The following is a 21,816-nucleotide window of genomic DNA, read 5'->3' on the forward strand; positions in this document are numbered from 1 at the left end:
TATATAATTTACACCTGTGTCAATGTATAAGCAAATTAGGATTCATTTAAATAAAAACAATATTCAATAGTTTATTTAAGTGAAAAAAAAATAATAAATAAGAAATTAATATTGATTTGTCTAAGTTTGTTTAAAATATTTAATTTGATAAAAAAAATATTGACATTCATGGGTAGACCAATTAGATTAAATTAAAAAAATAGCACGTACAATTAAATGTTAATCTATCAAACTTACTCCCTTAAAAATGTATCCTATTGCCACTACTGCTTCTTCTTTGTTTTTGTTGTGTAAAATAAAACAAAATCCATATTATAAAAAAGTTGTTTTAATCAATTCAAATATGAATTAAACTCAACTAAATTTTTTATCCCAAAACTTTTTTTTTTCATTTGTTCCAGCACAAATGTTGATCCTAGTTTATTGCATCATCCCATGTGTTTTTTCTTTATATTTTTAAAGAAGTTATTTTAATAAACTAATTCAATGCTAAGAAAAATGTCAGAATATATATATATATATATATATATATATATATATATGCACCAAAAATATTATAATATATAAAATATCATAATACATAAGAAAGTATAATTTTACTTTAATAATTTAGATGTTAATGTAGTTTCAAGTAAATTATTTATTCTTCAAGTTAAATATAAGTATTTAACTTGTTTTTTTATTTATAAAATGTCCATCTTATATATATTTTATTTGAACTAATTGATATACGTATACATGAAAGGAATACTCAGATAAAATTTAATTATAAAAAAAAAATACTAACATCATGATGAAATACAATTCTTATAAAAGTTGTGTTTTTTAGAGGTTTATTGACTTGTGTTGCATTTTGTTATTTTTTATATTAATTTAAATGTAAATATTAATGGATGAAAAACATTAAAAAAATATTTATATTAAAAAAATATATAATTTACATATGAATTGCCATTTTAATATTATATTATATAATTGTATAATAATTAATTCAGGAATACCAATAAATTTGTTTTTCATAAAACATGAAAAGAAAATAGTCATTGTATATATTTCATAGTCATTGTAAAGGCTCTTTTCAAGTTGTTGTATTTTCTTACATGTGATCATAAATTAGAGTTTTTATAGTATCTCTATAATATGGTAATACTTCATAAGATCGAACATGTGGTTTCTCATCATCTTTTTATCATAGCATAAAACTTAACATAATTCACTTCACAACATTGACATTTTGTCCTTTTAGAAATAATTGTTTACTCAATGGAACTTTCAACATATTCTTCGATAAATTTTGATACTAACAAACTACTTTGAAATCATTTTGAAAAAAAACCAGAAGTGCATCAACCCTCCAAATATAAAATAAAACATTTATTAAAGTTTAACATATATTTATGAAATCCGTTTTTTTTATCTAAGTGTTTCGGTTATGAGGTCGAGTCACTTCAAACACCTGTACAATTTTTTCTTGGATGTCGTCCGGTAACAACTTCTTATAGTCTTTGTTCTCACTCCACCGTCTGGAGGGGTACCTGCCAAACAATTTCTCCTTAGATACCATTCGGTAACAACTTCATCCAGTATTTGTTTTCACTCAACCGTCCGAAAGGGTACTTGCCAAAGATTCTCTGATGCTTAAGTTAACAAACTTGTCCGTATGAAAGTTCAGAGTAATGGTATTAAATGCATAGGCGACCATCTACCTCTTACCTTTGACCTTATTTATAGTTTTTGACACAGGCTTAAGATTAGTGAAACCTTAATATCGGCTCAATTTCAATCCAACACTGCTAATTACCACTTACCTTAATTATTGTAGGGAAAATTTGTTTATCAAATAAGGTCGGACGTCCTTGATTATAGTCATTCGGTCTTGCTTGTTGGTGCAGCCACATTCCCTCACTACTTAGCTGTTTTCCTGTTTTTCAGAGTCGTCCGGTTTGCTTGGTGCGAAATATTACGTTGGGTCATCCGACCCATACGGTACACTAAGTACTATTAAAGCAAAAACTTATTTAACTAAACATCAAATTATATATATGTTCATCACATGTGTTTGTCATACAAAACACACTTACACTTGTATATGTCTAATCGCACAACTTATGTCTATTAGGTTTAATATGACCATATACTTATAAAATTATAAAATTATGTTTCACACTTAAAAAACAAATGTTAGTTATACTTTAATACATTACACTTGTTAGAATATTATTGAATCATAACACTTCTTATGTTGATAAATAGGTCAATAATTACGTAGAAAATTTATTTCATTTTAAGTAACTAGTTAAAAAATGTATAATATTAACATGTTAGTTAAAACAAGTATATATTGATATCTACTTTTTATTCATTAAAATATGAACACAGTCTTCATAATTTTTTACCAGTTAAATAATTATATAATAATAATGTTGACATGTATATAAAAATTTAAGTACGAATATTTCTCTCTTTCTTTTAATTTTAAAAAAGTGAGTCCTGTCTTTAATAATAAGCAGCGTTTAAAATGTGTTGTTTAAAAACAATAACTAACACTTAAAATGTATTCCCTATAAGAAAAAGCAACATTCAAAATGCATTGTTTATAAATAATAAACAACACTTTAAAATGTATAACTTAACAAAGCAACATACTAAAAAAGTTGTTGCCTACAACCTAAGCCCTACAACCGTATCCTCCATGCCTACAAAATTGTTAGCCTAAAGTTTAGCCATACTTTTTTAACTTTTGACCATGGTTTTTAGTTGTTGTTTAAAGTATAAAAATGGTGTAGTGTGAAATTGTAACACTGACGGTTTCATTTTAAATGACAAAACAAAACTTATAAAGTTTTCATTTTAAATGACAAAACAAAACTTATAAAGTTATATAGTAGATGTATAGATTTGGATAATTCAGTCTAGTAATTTTTTTGATAATTGTTTTATAGCAGAGGATGTAATGATTTATTAGGTTGATTATAAGTGATCTTTATTTATAATAACTATATATAAATGTCAATATTATCATTAGTTTACCCTATTTTTTTTGTTGGTTATTATATTTTTTTTGCTATGACTACTTTAATGACATGAACAAACAAGGTTACAAGTGGTAATGCGATTAGTCAGATAATCATCTTTAAAGTTATTTTCAAGAATAATGTACATAGATATATGAAATGGTATAATTATTTGTCTTCAAGTATATTTTGACAAACCTTTTAAAATTTATGTAGTTTTAAAAGAGACTCTGGTGATTGTAATTATACTACTGTTATATGTTTATGCATGTTTTTCTTTTAATAATATGACCAGGTATTGCTTAATATTATATTGAAGAGGCTAAAAGAAATAATATAATCTATTTTCTTTGTCCTTATATAAAAACTATCTCAATTAAATAAACAAATCAATATATTTTAAAAATATATAATAAAATATTCATTCTTTATTTTAACATAATAAATACGTAAAATATATTAATAAAAAGTATTTTTAATAATATATTTAATTAATTAATTTTATTAAAAAAATATTTATCCATCAAATCATTTACAAAATTTAATAAAAAAAATTCTCCATTTTTCACTGTCTTTATCTTTAGCCAAATAATACTTCTCTTTCTCTTCAAATTAACTCATTTCCACTCTCTCAAATTCATACATACCCTTATATGTTTGAATTGGAGAGAGTAAATGAATTTGAAAAAATAGAAAGAGAATTGTTGTTGTTTAAATTAATAAAAAAATGATGTGATTTGAAATTAAAGTTTGTATATGATGTGATAAACATGATATATTAAAAAAGTATGATAAGATGTAATATTAGGTGATCATTATATCCTAAGCACAAATATGATATAAAATTGAATGTAAACAGTGAAAATGATATTAAAACTGTTATTTATAATTATAAAATAAGTTAAAATTGGAAAGATAAAAAAATGAAGAGGGAATTGTAGGATTTCATCTTAATCACGTTTTCTTAAATAATAATTATATTTTCTAATGTGTTGGTCTGGTACTCCATTAGTTTGGTTTAATTAGAAACCTTACAGATGTTAAAGTTTTATCGAAATGAGATCCTTTTCTTAGGTAATTGATCACTCGACCACAAAAATCAATTTCAACTTCTAACATAAAAAAGGGAACCGATTCCACCACCAAAACAATCGATTGCAGCCCTTCTAAATCACACTCAAAATTATAGACACTATTTAATGCATCTATAATCGATTCTTTACTTGCATTCAACACTACAAAATCATTTAATGCAAAATTTAAAATTAAAGTGAAAAATATTTTGGTCATTCACTTGTATATGAATAATTTCCCTATATCACATGCATCAGATGCGAATGTTTTATTTCTACCTTTCGCAAATTATTTTAAATCCATTAAAACAACATATCACTCATATCCTCACACTTATACGTTAATAGTGTCGTCCCTAAAATGAAATGTGCGTACATGAATATATTTTGAGAAAAAAAAAAACTCTCGTTTTATCCTATTCATAATATGCTAAATAGATAATTATCTTTTCGCTTAAAAGAAATAAAGTTTATTATCTTTCACGTGTTCCTCTTTTATCATATTTTTTCATTATATATATAAAATATTTATTTCTATATTATTTTTGTGACACTAAAGAGACTTATCCTATATTTTAATTTTTTTCTTGTTCGCCTATTTTTTTATATTAAACTTTTCTTAAAAGAATTATCTAAATAAATCTTCCCCAGTACTCTTTAGTAAATTTTAATCTTTTTCTCGTATGGGATGAGAGACTATTTCACGAAGAGAAATAAATAGTTGAATTTTTTAACATAAAGCATAAAGAGATTTAGATTAAGAATTAAAGTAAGGATGAATTTATTTGAATATTTTTTTAATTGATATATTTTGGAAAAAAAAAATCGTTGACCATCAAGTTAATATATGTAGATTAAAAAATAAAGTGAGAATTTTTTTAATTGGTTTATTTTGAAAAGAAATTGGTTGGCCCTCCATCAAGACATGGGTCCTGCATACTACAAAAAGCAAACCTAAAATATGGGTCCTTCTCTTTTTTTTCTTATTCAGTGAATGTTTAAATCTAAGAAGGTCCTCAAAATCTGTAAACTTTTTTATATCTGTGTTTGATGAGGACGATGGAAGCGAAGGCAATGGTTCGTATTCAATGTTTCCAGTTCACGCCTTCCATTATTTTTTCTTTTTGTAACAACTCATTCTTCAAAAATTATATCAACGTCCTTTCCATTTTGGGTGGATAGTGACACAAATAAGAGAATAAATAAATTTAAAAGATAATAATATAACAACTGATCTCATAAAAAATGTATAAATAAATATAAGAATGCTAATATTTTAACGTAACATTCACAAATTACAAATACCAAAACCTTTTTTCTCTTTTTCTCATGTCAAATCACCTATCATGTACACACTTTTCTCTCATTTTTCTCATGTTTAAAGATTTATACAACCAAAGGCTGTCCAAAAGCATCATCCACCGCTGCGAATGCAGTGGCAGTGATGAACCAAAAGTGTAGAAAAATATGAAAAAGGAAAATGTTTTATTGTTCCCATAAAAAGTGAAACAGCTTTTATTATTCGGATTCACTTTGAAAATCTTATACACATACAACAAATAAAAGATATACAGAATCAATAGTTATATATAATGTCAATTATGCGATTATTAAGTAATGAAAATCCTTACATATTAAAATTAACGTCATATAAATGTTGGCGCTTCCTATGAAAAAGAATAGAAGAACGAAACCTTTCAACAGTTCTGCTTTGCGTCTCGCATTTTGCCGTCGTTCTTCCTTCGCTGATTAGAGATGAAAACGAACAGAGAAAATCGATAAAAGATAATCATCTAACTGTTTGAGCAAGGTAAATGTTCTCCGTACCCTCAATTTGATTTTTCAAATTACAATTAGTCTAATTAAACTTTGATTAAAGGTGTCTCCTTGGATTATACATATACATATAATACGAGTTTTCTCTAAACAAGACCTAGTCTATATAGTCTATACCCTCCATAGGTAGCTGTTCTGCATCGATCAAATCAAAACAGATATTTTCTCTCATATACATACCGTGACAGCAATGGTTGTGCCTTCTCCAACATCCAGCAAGATAGCTTCCAATAAAACAAAGGCAATGGGAATCCCAACCATTGACCTGTCCATGGAAAGGTCACAGTTATCGCAAACTGTGGTGAAAGCCTGCGAGGAATACGGTTTCTTCAGAGTGGTTAACCACAACGTGCCGAAGGAGGTTATTGCAAGATTGGAAGAGGAAGGTGCAGAGTTTTTCTCAAAACCCAGTCACGAGAAGCGTCGGGCTGGGCCCGCAAGCCCGTTCGGTTACGGCTTCACCAACATTGGGCCCAATGGAGATATGGGTGACCTGGAGTATCTTCTGCTTCATGCTAACCCTCTCTCCATCGCTCAGATATCCAAAACAATCGCTAACGACTCCACCAAGTTCAGGTTCCTCCCTCTTCACTATCATTTGCTTCTTCTACACTTCTTTCATAAAACCACCTTAACTAACCAAACAAAATATTCTATTTTGATGCACATTCTCACACTTCCACAACAGAACCTTAATTAACTTCATCTTTTCTATATTTTTCTCTTTATTAATCTCTATACAAAACTTCTAGTGTTGCCATTTTTGTTTTTAAATTAAACAATCTCATCTCTTTTGCCCAACTTCAAATATTAAAGGCTTAAAACGATTAAATTAAACTTTTTCAAAATTTAAGATATTAAACTGAATATAGAAAACAAGTTCAAGAATAAAGGAGCGTAAATGTAAATTAAAATTAAAATTTTGAGAGATTAAAAATTGTACCGGAGTAATTTATTAATTACCCGTGAAGAAGATAGAGTAAGAAAGTGGTTGAACATAGAGTAATTTATTAATTTTTATAGACTTCCTTTCTTTGTTTCTTAATTTTTCGACTATTGCTCTTTGGCATATTACACTGTATAGGAAGGAGATTTTTCTTGGTGTATATTTATTTTAGCTCTAATCATATTTTTAAATTATAACATAAGTTTGACAAAGAAACCAGTTAAAAAATATTAAATTTATAGTTAAGAAAACAAAAAACACTTAACTATTAGTTTAACGAAATTCTACAATTGAAACTAATTACTCACATTTTAGATGTAGATATAATTTTATTACAATATAATTTTAATAAAATGTATAATAACAAATAAAGTCACATAAAATAAAAATTACACACACATATATAAAATATGTTATAATATAACAAAGGTTATATTAAAACGTAATAAAAAAATGTCATGGGACTTTTCCAATTGTAATATAAGATTTTTTTTGTCAGTTTTTAGATTTAATAGTATTTTTATCTTTATAATTGTAGTAATAAAATAATAGCTCTTTTCTATTTGTTCCTTTATATGGTTTAAAAGCAGTTAATGTAATTTTATTTGTTAAATTTATCCTCATTTTTCTTTTTTCTCTCTCTTAGATAATAAACACGATAAAAAAAGTGATTATATTAATAAATATTAAGTCATCGTTATGTTAATTTAAAGAAAACGATTACAATATTATTTTTTAAATTATAGAAATCATATTAAATAAAAAGTAAATAAAAAAAATTGAATTGTTTTTATGAATATAAAGACAAAAGAATATTATTAAACAGATTCTTTAAATATTACTTAAGTGAAATATAAGCTTTAGCTTTTTTTATCTTTTTATGTTGAATAAGCTAAAATTCTAAAACTTATGTTAAACTCAACTTAACTTATTTATAAGTTTTAAAAATGTAATCTGGATTGAACCAACCTCAGGTTTAAGAGAATAGTTTTCTTACTTTAAAAAATGTGTAGCATCTTTTTCAATCTAATTACGATGAGTCAACCCAACTTAATTAGCTTCTTATCTTCAATCTTATTCTATTTAGTTTTATAACCGATGGCTAGAAACATATTTGGTCTTGAAATCCGGTTATTTATTAAAGTTTTATATCAGTAACGGATAATGCATTATATTAACCAATATATACCAATTTGAGAAAGGAGAAACAATATGTACATTATTATATATGTATGTAATTTAGTGGAACATGTTAGAGAGTTAACTGAAAATGATTGTGAGTGTGATTGAATGGTGCAAAGTGTGATAGTGAGGTTGGGCCCAATGGCCCATCACATAAAACAAAAGTTAATTGTACGACAACCATGTTACTCTTTCAGAGTTCATGAACCTTCGGTAGAAAGGACAACAAATTGAAGTTATTCGTGGTAGCATAAGTTGCATCGGTTTCTCTTCGTACAATCCTGCGAGCGTGACTCTGTTGTCCTTTTGTTTCCCCAGAATAGACCAAATCTTAGATCACTAACGAGTTAGTAAGTGACAAAACCCAAACAAAGACATCTATTTTCTGAACTTTTATTGTAAAACATAGTTGGGTGGGTTTGGAAATTAGATGTTGTTATAATTTGTTATATATTCCTAAGCATGTTACTATGTTTTGTTTTTGGTAGTACGGTGGTGAAGGAATACGTGGAAGTAGTAAAAGAAGTAACGTGCGAGATTCTAGATCTGGTGGTTGAGGGGTTGGGGGTTGCAGACAAGTCTGGTCTTAGCCGTCTCATCAGAGATTTTGATAGTGATTCTGTTCTGAGGATGAATCACTACCCTCCACTGAAGGTGAAGTGGAAGGGTAACAAGAATAGCATTGGTTTTGGAGCTCATTCTGACCCTCAGATGTTGACCATCATGCGCTCCAACGATGTGGGTGGCCTTCAAATTTACACCCGTGAGGGCCTATGGCTTCCTGTTCCTCCTGATCCCACTAATTTCTTTGTCATGGTTGGCGATGTTTTGCAGGTTCTTTCTTCTTTCACTTTTATTATTAATTATTTAAATTTAACTCTAATTATGCAGTGATTTACTTAACATAGAGTTGACAAATTTTGAATGAAGGTTATGACAAATGGAAAGTTCATGAGCGTGAGGCACAGGGCATTGACGAATACGTCGGAGGCAAGGATGTCAACGATATACTTTGCAGCACCGCCACTTGATTGGTGGATAGCTCCTCTGCCGGAGATGGTGTCACCGCCGGAAAATGAAAGTGTGTATAAGGCCTTCACATGGGCCCAGTACAAGGAAGCAACATATTCTTTACGCCTTGGAGATTCACGGCTTGATCTCTTCAGGGCCCAGATAGATACCCATCTTCTCTCTTCCTCTCAATCTCAGTTTCAATGTTGATATTATGACTTGGGAGGAGTAAGGACTGGTTTCGACCATTTTTATATTCTTTTACAACTTCAACTTAGGGATTTCTTAATTTACCATTTAAAGTCTCCGTTGAAGTGGTACTGCTCTCAGAAATTTGACACCACTCAAGTCCATTTATATAATTCAAGCTATTTCTGATGTGATGGTAATCATCACACTATCTGAATTTTCAATGTAAAATGTCATACTATTATTACAAAGAATGACTCTCTTAGTGATTTTAAATTAGAAAGATAAGCAGATGATTTTTAACACGACAAATGGTCAATGTATCACAACTTCAATTAAGGGGTTTGGGACCTTAAGTTAGAATATTTAATGTGTTTTCCCTTCTTTAGGTTATTAATATTTATCTTACCGTTCCTAATTAGTCTTGTATGACGAGGCTTTCTTTAAAGTAAGATAGAATTTTACTTATCATTTTACAATTCTTTAATACCTAAACTACATAGTTCTCGGGTACTTGATTGATAAAACTTCTTTCAAAGTAGGTCGTAATTTTGTGTATTACTACATTTTATTTTGTGATTTTATTCACTTGTCTTTGAAATGTGATTTCTTACCAACTTGCGACTTCCTACTTCCACTTTTAATTCCAATTAGAAAATTATGCACAGTGAAACAAGTTAAGATATAAAAGTAGAAATCTCAAAAAATTGTTACTTGTTTCAATATTTAGAGATCAACTTTATGCGAATTTGCAAAAACTTTTAACATATATTATTGTAGACTGAGAATCTAAATATGAATTTAAGTTTTATATCAATTAGATATGAGAAGATTAAATATCATATAAAAATAAAAGATTAATTAAATAAACATGAAAAATGCTTAAGGAAACCATAATTTAACTATAATAAAATCGTAAATGTTACATTCCACGTTTTTATAATGATTCCCCATCCTGCATCTCGGGAAAATACGTTTCTTTGGCACAAGGGTAAGTGAGTGCCACTTTATTTGAGTAATGCTTATATTGAAGTTCACTATTGAGGTAACATATACGAATAGAAAATGAAATCATGTAGTTTTTCTATCATGTGACATCGTAATATTTTTTTTTTTTTTGCATTACATATAATTATTCTTTAAAAATTATTCATTATTGAAATATAATTGATCCGCAACATTCCCAGTAACATAAATTCAAAGACATATTATTAATTGTTTATATAACATAATTTTTAATTTTTATTTTATTTTAACAACTATAAACAAAATTTCTGTTAAGTTTCTATTCAATTTTCATTTTTATAACCTTACTTTTCAATTTTCTTTTTCATTCTTTTTTTTTCACTCTCACTCCAACCTAAACGACACTTTTTTTAAGAGTTTATAAGAAATGCGATGATTAATTTTTTTGGTAGTATTATTTTAATTGTTTATTTATTATAATAAATAAATACGTAAAAACTAAATGCACACAATCAATTTTTACCGTGCAAAACTTCATTATAACGGAGGAAAAAGTTTTTGTTTTATGAGAATTTATTAAACCTCTTCCTTTCTATTAGTAGATTCAGACAGTTAAAACACTATAATTTTATTATGTGCAATATGTTATTTGTATAGATTCTTTGTTCAAATTAATTTTCTCATTTTTGACAAAGCTTCCCAGAGTTGCAACTAATTTCTAAACCTTAAATCCTAATCGACGGTCTTTGGTAATTTGAAAATTGATCTACGCTTTGTTATGATTTTGGTTTTGTAAGGTTTAGATTTAGAATTAAATCATAAAATAGAGGGGAAGAAGACAACAACTATCACAAAGCAAGAAGGAAATTCCAAAAATATTACTCTTTACAAGTGACACGGGTAACTTTTGCTTGAGATGCCTCAAGCACTGATATAAATTATGAAAAAAAATAAAATAAAAACTAAAAATCGATAATAACATTCCATTTAAGAAAAATATTGCACGATTTTAAATAAAATTGAACTCAATTAAGTTTAAAAATATTAAAAAATAATTGAAAATTCAAACACTTCTCAAATATCTTGAACTTTTTATTTTCAGAGTATTAGTTCATTCTCTTAATATTCATCCTCTGTGATTGATGGTTGTGTTTGGAACTTTGACACTCCAAATCAACAATCAATAAATACATAATTAATTAATGAAACCTAAATCATATTCTTCGTAATAAATGTTATTTATAATACTATTTACATTTGGATGAATATGCACTTGGACAATGACCTATTTATTTTAATAGAACGAGAATGTTTAACCATACTTTAATAACAATTGCAGATAGTCTTTGCATCTTAGATATCGGTTCTACTATATCACATGTAATTTGCTAAACTGTCTAGCAATAATGAGATATCATGCAGGCTGGTCGTGTTTAGAATCTAATTACTTAAAACGTATTTGAGTAGGATGAAAGTTTGGGCGCAGAATACTCCATCATTTATAGGAACTCAAGTGCTTAATCTAAATTTTGGCTATAATTGTGGTGTGACATGAATGGGACAGAAGAGTGTAAGAAAAGCAAAAGAAAGTTGAAAGCCCAGTTAAGTGTGAACAACTAAAAATAAAGCAAGAATTAACAAGTTAGTTTCAAAGGTTGCGGCGGTGAGTGCCTCTGCTCTAACGTCCAAGTCATCGAAGCTAAATCATATTATAATGAATTTCTTAATTCAAACAAACCTATGTCAGCCTTCTCTGTCACTTCTTCTAGATAACACATGTATAGAAAACCGTAACTTCCATTTATATATAATAAGGATCATATTGGGTAAACTATTATATTTTAGTTTCTAAATTGCTGTTATTTATTTTAAAACTTTAAAAGAAAATCATATTTTGTGAAGTTTTAAAAATGTTTCACCTCCTTTGTGGTTTCGGTCCCACAAACTTCACAGCAATTATTATAGTTCTCTCTACCATAACATCTGTTGTATTTCTTCATGTCTGTTTTGTGAGCTTTTACTAACCTCGTTGCAACCCTTGCTTCGATGGGGATAATTTTTTAAATCATTTTGCTTATGTATGTTTTTTTCTTCTCATTTGGAGATTTTTACCTGTGTAGGGTCAATCTTTTTGAATGAAAGTGAAGAATTTAAACATAAAATAAGAAGATTTAATTAAGTAAGGTTGGTTGAATGAGATGAAAAATATATAAAAAAAAATCTCACAAACTTAATGCCATAAGAATTTGGATTGGAGAGGCAATGTTAAATTTGTAATATATGAGTTGACTCATATAAAAATACATTCAAAATCTCTCATAGTACATCTCTCTTATATCTTTACTATTCTAATTTTTTAAAATTTTAAAATAAATAATAACAATTTAGAGGTCAGTGTGTTATTATTTATTTTAAAACTTATTCTAATTGTTATTAATTATTTTCAATTAGAATAACCTAACTAGAAAAAACATGTTTCACGGTTGTTACAGTTGATGAATTATGTTTGTGAGAAGCTTTGCAATTCTTTCAACTTAGGGCGACAAGGTGACGTAAGTAATGGAAGATGATGTTAAACTGTAAACTGTAAATGCGTCAGAAGTCATCAGCGAGCTGCTGCTGCAAGAAGCAAATATTCTCCTCCGTCCACATGTCAACACCACCAAAATCACTTCCTGCTATCTCCGAGTACCCATTGTTTCTCTCTTCCCATTCCCTGCCATAACCTTCTTCTGCACCATACGAACACCAACTTCCACCACCCATTAAACTATAAGACGCGCCGGAGTCAGAGAGAGAGTGGCCGTGGACATCAGCCGCAGATGAGGCCTCTGACGGAAAACCCGCGTCACTGGCCGAGGCAGTGGCGGTGGCGGTGGCGGTGGCTCCACCACAAGGGTCGCTGTGGGCTTGAACGTTGGACATTAAGGTGGTTTGGGCTTGGCCCGATGATGAGGCCTGAGCCTGAATCCGTTCCAGCATACGTGGCATCCACACAAAACGCAACGTGTCTCTGAATTGTTTGCTGTTCACGTCACATTTCAGTTGCTTAGCCTGCTTTACCACTCTCGTTCTCCAGTAGTTCTTAATCTCGTTGTCTGTTCTCCCCGGTAAATGTTCAGCTATTTTCGACCACCTAAACAAATACCACAACATCATTTCAACGTATTCTATGTCATACACATGAAAAGTTGGTTTAACTCTGAACTTTAATTATCAAGTTCAAGGATAAAAACGAGTGGAGATAATAACGATGATGATGATGAAGATGTATAGTACCTGTTGCCCCATCGGGAATGGAGGTCAAGAATCATGAGCTGTTCTTGGAGCGTGATGTTCCCGCGTCGAACGTTGGGACGCAAGTAGTTCAACCATCTGAGTCTGCAGCTTTTTCCCGTTCGTTTGAGACCTGAAGTTGAAAACGTGGGTGTGAGAGAGACAAAGATGACGAGGTGTAATAAAGACTTTGATTTGATTAATAATTCATGAGTGGTTATATGTATAAAGACATGAATGATTACATGCCTGTGTAGCGAGCGACAGAGTTCCAGTGGCCTTCACCGTGAACTGTGATGTAATCGAAGAGAAGTGAATCTTCTTCCTCTGTCCATGGACCTTTGGTTATTGACATCTCCTCTTCACTGCTTCCATATGTTCCCGATGAACCATTTTCTGATAAACTCCTCTCCATCTCAGAAATCAAAAACTTATTCTTCTGTGTTTTACTGTTATGCGTGAGAGAAAGAGTAGTTTTGGGTTGAAAATATGGTTTGGCTAATTCGGTTAAGTAAGAATGGCAGTGAATTTAGGAGATTATATAAAGAGTTTTGAGACCAAACTTAGGTGTGGTTGAATTTAGGAGAATTTGCACTTTTGGGTTGAAGTAATTTTGTATACCAAAACCGTTTTAGTGGGCTGCTGAATAGTACTGCAACTATGAATTATTAATTGATTGATAGATATGAAAGTAGTTGTTATTCCTTAGCTTTTTGCGTTTTATAAAATTTGACCTTGGATATAGCGTTGACTATTTGACTTCTGGACACGTTTATAGGAGAAGTGGACCTTAAAATATAGTCTTTTTAAGAAAGCGAGTCAAATACAGAGCTAGTTTTGGTCAACATTCTGAGTCTGAGATGGAGAAAAAAATGGAGGGGTCTTGTATCTGGCCAACTTTCTTCTGCCAAAATTCGAGTTGACACGTTCTACGCGATTTTGCCCAACCTTGCATATGGCAAAATTTCATTTTATGGACCAAAACATTAGGGTTTATTACAAAGAGGGTGAATCATTTTTATACAACAAATGTTTTTTTTCCTTATCAACAGTCCTTAAATATTTGAAGATTTAAAGAGATGGTTTATAACTATAATTTTAGCATAAAATTAATAACTGTGTTAAACTAAAAAATATTGGTGTTGATAGCAAATGTAAATGTATTTTTTAAGATTTGAATTTTAAACTTGAATCAATTTTACAAAATTAATGTATAAAATAAAATTTGTATTTATTTATATATTTTAAACTGATTTTATCTTTAATAAATGTGAAAATTCTAATTGTATTTAACTTAAATAACGTGACTATATAAAGTATTTTAAAAAAAATTAATTTTGAGACTTATACTTGAAGTAAGGCATCCCTTCATCATTTTGAAAAGAGTATTTCGTTATATAGTTCCAATTTATATTATTATAATTTTCTACTTGAATTTGAAAATTTATATTTATTAGCTATCCAGAAAAAAGAACTCAAATTCAAATAATATACATTGATTTGTAGTTAATCGACACAAAACTATAAAAAAATGTTGATATGGAGTAATACATTCCTTTCCGCTTGAATTAGAAAAAATATATTTGTTAGTGATCTAGAAAAAAACATTCAATTTCCAACTGTACATATTGATTTCTAGTTAATCAACACAAAACTATATAAAAAAAAAATGTTGATATGAGGTTTGTGATATTTTGTTATGTAATTATATCGGAAGAGAAGACTTATGTTGATATTATGTGGTGGGAAAAGAATGTGTTAGAATTTGTCATTACCCATCTTTGTCAGTTGTCAAATACGTTCATTAATATTCATACCAAGGGTTGACTCCAACAGTTACAAACTACCTTCCAACTACATTTTTAAACAATATATATATGAACCAAAATTAATAATATTCATTAATATTTTGTTAACATGAATTTTAATCACTAACTTAATGGGGATGGTTTCATACTTTCTTATAACAAAAAAATCAAATCATTTTCATCGACAATGAAAACACAAATAAATTATGCAAATTTACTTTGATATATGACTTTAATTGTAATAAAAAGAAAGAAAGAAATGAGTGCACTGTTTCGGGTGAGTGACTCATAATCTTAATTCATACGGTAATTTTTAAATGTTATACACGTTTTTCGTGTATTTGATGTCTCTTTTAATTATTGTCTTTCATACTTTTAATTTGACTTTATTTTTTAATCTACATACTTAACATTATCATATTTATGAATTAATTTTAACTTTATACTTAATTAATTTTCGCTTTTAATCAAAGAAATTTAGAAGGTTGAGTCTAACGTTGAACTCAATAATTTATTTATATTTATTCCAAATTTTATATCATTAACTTAATAATTAAGTATTTTTAACAATTTACTTAAACTATTTCTTTTTAATGTTTCTAGTTCTTTCAATTAATTATTAATCGTTCACTTCTAAACATTTTTAAATTTATAATTATAAAAACTTTAATAATTAATTTTAAAGTTAAATAATTGAAGATTAAAATAGAATAATTAAAAATTAGAGAAAAAAGAAAACTATTGAGTAGTAGTCAAGTTGGAAGTACCAACTTCTCATGGATGAAAAGAATAGCTTCTCCAACGGATAGGTATTTTCTAATTATGAGATGTTGAGAAATTTTAGGACAAGAGTGTGAAAAAGAAAATAGTTATTACATGTTTTTGTTTTACTCCCAGTTTTATTAAATCTATATAATATAATGAGAATGCACTTTTTTAGTATTTTTTTTTCTCAATTTTATGTAGTGTCTTTTCTACTATATTGTTGCTCTTTTAAAACTAAACATTTCTGCCGTCTTATCCCTTTCAGAGCAGACTAAATTAGTTTTTTAACACAAGGCGAGAGGATTTTAATATTTATTAATAAAATATTATAAATAAATTATGTCAGAACCACTAAAATACACGCACGTGCCATTTTAGTGGATTTCATGTGTCAAGCGAAGGGCTTGACACTCAGTTGGTGGAGGGTACGTGTTGGCATATGAGCGGACGTCCGTTTTGACGTGGGAAGCAAAACTTGAATTTTCAGAAAATTCATGTCACATTCTTTGCATGCACCATTCTTCCCCAAACCCTAAAAATCTCATTTCTCCTCCTTCTCACTAAAAGCTCCCTCTTCTCTCTAAGAAATCTCACCACCATTTCTCTTCTCCGATCACCACTCAGGCACCATTTTTGCTCTTCCGGCGTAGAGGACGTCCGATTGAACCAATCAGTTTCGGATTTTGGACTGGTAAGTTCATCCCCCCTCATTCGTGTGTTTTCTGTCACATGCAAACCCAAATTCTTGGTTGCATGAGTTGATCCTATCATTCTGAGTATTTTCTGGTCTTGTGTTTGTTATAGTTTCTTAAAACGTGTCGTAGAACACTAAGAACTCAGTTAGAGGAGAACCCTATTCTGTATCTGGGAGCGTTCGGCTACCTTAGAGGTAAGGGAAACTTATTTAATTTAATGTCTATGATGCTTGTGTTGCATGTATGTTGGTTGAGTTTGTTGAATTAATATGATTGTTGCTATACTAGGATTGTATGAAGTATGAAAATTTACTATGATATGAAAGTATGAAGATAAATGTTGAGAAATGAGTTGAGATAAATGATTTCTAAGTATGAAATTTCCCTAGTTCGCTACTGAATGGTCCTTGACCGTTTGGTTTCTATAGGGGACTCGTTTAGAACTGGATTCTATCATTTGGAAAGAATTTACGTTGAGGACGAGCGTCTTCGTCTAGTACAATTTGTGTACATACGTTCCACTAGGGATACCCTTTCCTTGGTATTTTAGAATAAAATTAAGTATATTTGTGTAGTAGTATGTCCGTTCGTTCTTGAACATTAGTCAAATGATATCCCATATTCACCAAATGCTCGTACTATTCTGTGCTAGGTCTTTCACCAAACACTTTTATTTAATGGTAAGTATTACGCTCATACGATTTAGAGCTAGGTCTTTCACCAAGAGTTCGTACTATTTAGTGTTGGGTCTTACACCAAGCGCTCATTCTCTTTTCTATAAACTACCCTGATGAAAATAGCGTTCGTCTAAATTCAATATTTTACTCTCTCTACTGTGTTCGGTCCTTGACTGTCATTCAGTTTCATGATGTTAAGTTCAAATAAGCTAAGTATTTATAAGCGTTCGGTTTCTCCATGTGATTATTCGATGTATTAGTCTTTGAACGTCTTGAAGTGTCTGTCCCCATTGGTTTCGGCCTAGAGTCTTAGTACTTGGTCTGGGCTTGTCGGCGTTTGGTTTCAACTCTCAAGAGTTAGTTCATTAAATTGGCTCACTTTGTAAATAACATTCGTTCTATTCTTTCTTGTGAAATATGGTTGTACTCGGTCTTCTTTCCAATCCCGAAGGTAATTCTCCCTCGGTTTTGATCTATTATAGACTTTCGGTCTCAGTCCAAGTGTTCGGTCTCGTTAAGGATTATAAGTGAACGTTCGGTATTTTTGTATCTTAAGTGATCTTAGTAAAATGGAAGATGATGAAATATGATGTATATGAAATGTACTTGAATTATGGACGAGCATTTCGGGGAGAAATAGCTCATGAATGAATATTGGAATTTGGTAAAGTATGAATGTGGGGATGTTAAAATGACGGTTCATCTTGATGAATGAATATTGGAATAGCTCATGAATGAATATTGGAATTTGGTAAAGTCATGTGTGGCAGGGTCCTAGTTCTTATGGTTAATTTGGACAGATAGTATTAACCTCTGAGTGACAACGGTTGAGGGTATCCTAGTTATTACATCACCCGGGTGCACCAATGTCGTAGCTACACAAAATTCATACAGTCTAGATAGTCAGTCTAGTATTAAGCTTTGTATGAACATTTCCTTAAGACCGAACCCTGTAAGACCTTTCGGCCATAAGCAAAACTCATCTGGATTATTATTTAATGTGATTATTCTATTATATAGTCTAAACTATATTATTTAATGTGATTATTCTAAATTATATAGTTTAGACTATATTTTTGGATGTTAGAAATTACAAAATTATTTGAAGTGAATTAAATTAAATTAAGTAAAACAATAGAATGCTTTAAAATAATGATTCTATCTATACATTTTTCTGTGAATCACATAAATGAATTCTTCTGTGAGTGTTATGTTTGGCTGGACATTCAAAATAGTATGTCAGGGCCCAAGCTAATGGGCCTAATTTATGTTTCTGCGATCATCGAAATAATATTATAATATTAAAGTTAAAATATATGATCTACCAACACCAAAAACTAATTTATCAATGTTATAACAATATAAAGTTACGAACACTTCTCCTTTTTTTTTTTAATTTACAACTTCATTACTTTTTTTCAAATAGCCAGTCTTTCTAATAAAAATAAAATAATATCCATTTGGAAAATACAAATAAATACATATATACATACATATATATATATATATATATATATATATATATGACAAACAGTAATATAAATTATTTTATTAATTATATTATCTTTTACATTATATATTTAAAAATAAACTTCGTTTAATTTTAATAATAATTAAAATAATTAATCTTCTTTTATTTTATAATCATACAAATGGTTTCTAATAACTTACTTACAAAATACGATATGTATAACAAATTTTAATGTGAAAATAAATATAACCTATAAAACAGAATAAACATGAAATAAGCCATGTAAAATGAAAACGAAAAATCAAAACAGAAATCTCAGATTTCAACTGGTTTTGAAACGGAAACAATTCAAAATGGAGGTCTCAGATTGTTGAAAGAACATCACAATCAAATAATAAACCAGATAATCAGCCAATGTAGGCAAATTAAAAGCATCACTGACCTCAATTGTGATTCAAAATTTCTTTTAGACAACAAATTTAAATCAATATTATACAAAAATTAGGTTGGATAAAATCTATATAAAAAAGATTAGATGGGAAAGAAATCACTCAGTGATGGCCAAGATTTTATGGTTCGATTCTGCCAGCAAATTTCCTCAAATTCAAATCTCAGAAGAGGGAGCTTTGGCATCTTCATCGCGATGACACTTTCCCACACAGTAAACATAATTTATAATCATTGAACGAAAACAAACAAATATAAAATTCAACAAAGGCATGAATATCAGTAACTGAGATAATAATCGAAAACAAAAATGGAACAGATCACTCAGTTCAGCGGGGTAGTCGACACGCAACGCTATCTCTCGAAAGAGAGAATGCTCTGCATTCCGGTCTGTTGAGCTTGAATTTTATGGAGTCATCACCGTGATCTCAAACGGTTCATATAAAGATTCATCGAAAAATAAAACATAAATCGGGTATATGTAATGAACACAGAAGAAGATGTCATGAAAAAATATATTAAATGAACTATTACTCCGAGAAGGTGTCGCCGTATCTCCGATGCAGAACTGTGTGGAAGCTCTGGGGGACTGTTTGCACATTCTGAATTTATAGGGAACATATTAGGGTTTCTGGGAAGGCGAAAACAACGGATCATACGACGTCGTTTCTAAATAGTAAACTCGTTTTAGAGATGGGCTGGGCTCTATCATTTGCTTAGTTCTTTTAGTAACAAAAAACAAATCCCTTAAGATCAACAAATTTTCTTGTGACACCCCATGCATTTTTGACCTGGCCTCTTATATTGTAAAAAATTACATTCGAGAAAACCCATTATAAAATATACGCCCAAATGCATAGAAAGTGTAAAAGTGTATCAACAAAAGAGATTTACTCCTCCACCACCACAAAGTGTTCCCTGAACCTCTCCATTTCTTTTTTACCCTTGAATAATATTTAAACGAATATGAATATGCGATGAAGGACAAACGGATGTTGACTTCCGAAGGACAAATGGATGTTGACATCTGTTTAAGCTCCCAAACCAAATGAAACAATTGAGAAAAATATAAACCAAAATTCCAGGGCTTGTCACGTGTGAACTCATAGCCCCAAGAGGCGGGCCTTCTCAGTTACCACCAGTACTATCAACTGTCGCCTCCGCAACCTCTTTCGTTGTTGGCGGTGATACCACCACCACCACCTAGCGCGGTTGTCCCGCCGGTGCACCATGGGCATCCGCCATACGTGGCTCAGCATCAACAACAAGTCGTGTTCGGTTCTTACGGTGCTCCTCAACCCTCCACAAAAGAGGTTTGCACCCTCTTCATCGTTGGCCTTTCAGAAGATGTAAAGCCCTGCAAAATCTACAATCTTTTTCGCGAATTTCCTTGCTACGAGTCTTCACATCTCTGGAGTCTCAGCAATTTGTCTCGGATTGATTGCAATTTTAATTTCTTGGTTATATTTATTTATGAATTTATGTGAATCGTTTCACTGATGTGGTTTTCGTGTCTTGGCAGCCTTTTGTTTTTATTGTGTTCACCAGTCAGCAGTCAACAATCATGACAATGGATGCTCTGAATGTGAGGATCTCATCATAACATTAATTTTTTGTTACTTGTTTTGCAGGGCATGGTGTTTGATCTTGGGTAAAAAAAAAGTAAATAAATATAGTTAAAAGTAAAAAAAGTGTACTTTTGAATTTAAAAAAAAAATTAGGAAGGTTTGGAGAAGTGTAGGAAGGATTTGGTGGTGGTGGAGGGAGCACCTGCCTCAACAAAATTGTTAGATTAGATGTAAGAAAAAAAGGTCCTAAAATGAAATGTTTTCTCAGTTTTTTTAAAACTGATAACACTTTTTAAGATGAAATATTTCCACTTATCGAAACAATATTTTCACAAATAAAAATCAACTATTTTTATTTCTTCATTTATTAAATAAAAACCTTAATTATGTAAAGAGTAATAATAAAAATATCAAAAGATAAATAAACAAAATAAAAACAATGATACTAATTACCAAGCTACGGTAGTATGAACGTTGGATTTGTTTCAAAAAGTTTCCTCTACAAGTTATGGGATTTTTGACCCATCATAGCCCCATCCTCCATCTATATAAATAAGGCTCTATGCTTCCTCCAAAAACACACGCTTTCATACTCCCATCCCTGTGTTTCTCTATCTCGTTCTCTCATTCTCTTTTCTCTCTTATATTTCTTTTATAATATCTTAAGTTACTTATTTATATGTTTTAGAATTTTTTTATTAATTCTAAAATTCTCGAAAAATTCAAAAAGTTCTTATTAATATTTTAAAAAATTTAAACAGCACTAAAATAAATCCTTAAATATATTAAATATACATACATGAGAAAATATAATTTATTTTAATTTTTATCAACATTTACAACATATCTGATATAAAAATTAAGATAAAAGAAAGATTATTTAATTAAACTT

General features: G+C 29.8%; 2 protein-coding genes and 2 non-coding genes across 4 annotated transcripts; 1 reads left to right on the forward strand and 3 right to left on the reverse strand.

Moving 5' to 3' along the window:
• The first annotated feature begins 5,956 nt into the window (after positions 1-5,956).
• LOC124836620 (gibberellin 2-beta-dioxygenase 2-like) lies at positions 5,957-9,585 on the forward strand. The gene is made up of 3 exons (XM_088091629.1): positions 5,957-6,499; positions 8,540-8,885; positions 8,982-9,585. The coding sequence occupies exons 1-3, from the start codon at positions 6,114-6,116 to the stop codon at positions 9,270-9,272; spliced, it is 1,023 nt and encodes a 340-aa protein (XP_087947755.1). The 5' UTR covers positions 5,957-6,113; the 3' UTR covers positions 9,273-9,585.
• A 2,877-nt stretch (positions 9,586-12,462) lies between these two features.
• On the reverse strand, positions 12,463-14,050 carry LOC124836618 (MYB-like transcription factor EOBI). The gene is made up of 3 exons (XM_047311796.2): positions 13,743-14,050; positions 13,497-13,626; positions 12,463-13,353 (listed from the first exon to the last, which is right to left on the reverse strand). Exons 1-3 carry the CDS (start codon positions 13,906-13,908, stop codon positions 12,813-12,815), a joined length of 837 nt encoding a protein of 278 aa, XP_047167752.2. The 5' UTR covers positions 13,909-14,050; the 3' UTR covers positions 12,463-12,812.
• A 5,406-nt stretch (positions 14,051-19,456) lies between these two features.
• Positions 19,457-19,558, reverse strand: LOC124836629 (small nucleolar RNA R30/Z108). Its single transcript, XR_007028661.1, has one exon. It is a non-coding gene; the product is annotated as a small nucleolar RNA R30/Z108 (small nucleolar RNA).
• Positions 19,559-19,674: 116 nt separating this feature from the next.
• On the reverse strand, positions 19,675-19,784 carry LOC124836630 (small nucleolar RNA Z107/R87). Its single transcript, XR_007028662.1, has one exon. It is a non-coding gene; the product is annotated as a small nucleolar RNA Z107/R87 (small nucleolar RNA).
• Between the last annotated feature and the right edge of the window lie 2,032 nt (positions 19,785-21,816).

The sequence above is a fragment of the Vigna umbellata genome, chromosome 5 (assembly GCF_029865625.1).
Source record: "Vigna umbellata cultivar VRB3 chromosome 5, Vumbellata_1.0, whole genome shotgun sequence".
Taxonomy (NCBI): Eukaryota; Viridiplantae; Streptophyta; class Magnoliopsida; order Fabales; family Fabaceae; genus Vigna; species Vigna umbellata.

Bases quoted from the DNA above. Each gene is read 5' to 3' on its own strand.
- LOC124836618 (XM_047311796.2), bottom strand. From the start codon at position 13,908: ATGGAGAGGAGTTTATCAGAAAATGGTTCATCGGGAACATATGGAAGC. The intron at 13,627-13,742 runs GCATGTAATCAT...TTTCAACTTCAG, and splicing joins CTCTGTCGCTCGCTACACAG to GTCTCAAACGAACGGGAAAA. The intron at 13,354-13,496 runs GTACTATACATC...GTATTTGTTTAG, and splicing joins CATTCCCGATGGGGCAACAG to GTGGTCGAAAATAGCTGAAC.
- LOC124836620 (XM_088091629.1), top strand. From the start codon at position 6,114: ATGGTTGTGCCTTCTCCAACATCCAGCAAGATAGCTTCCAATAAAACA. The intron at 6,500-8,539 runs GTTCCTCCCTCT...TGTTTTTGGTAG, and splicing joins AACGACTCCACCAAGTTCAG to TACGGTGGTGAAGGAATACG. The intron at 8,886-8,981 runs GTTCTTTCTTCT...TTTTGAATGAAG, and splicing joins TGGTTGGCGATGTTTTGCAG to GTTATGACAAATGGAAAGTT.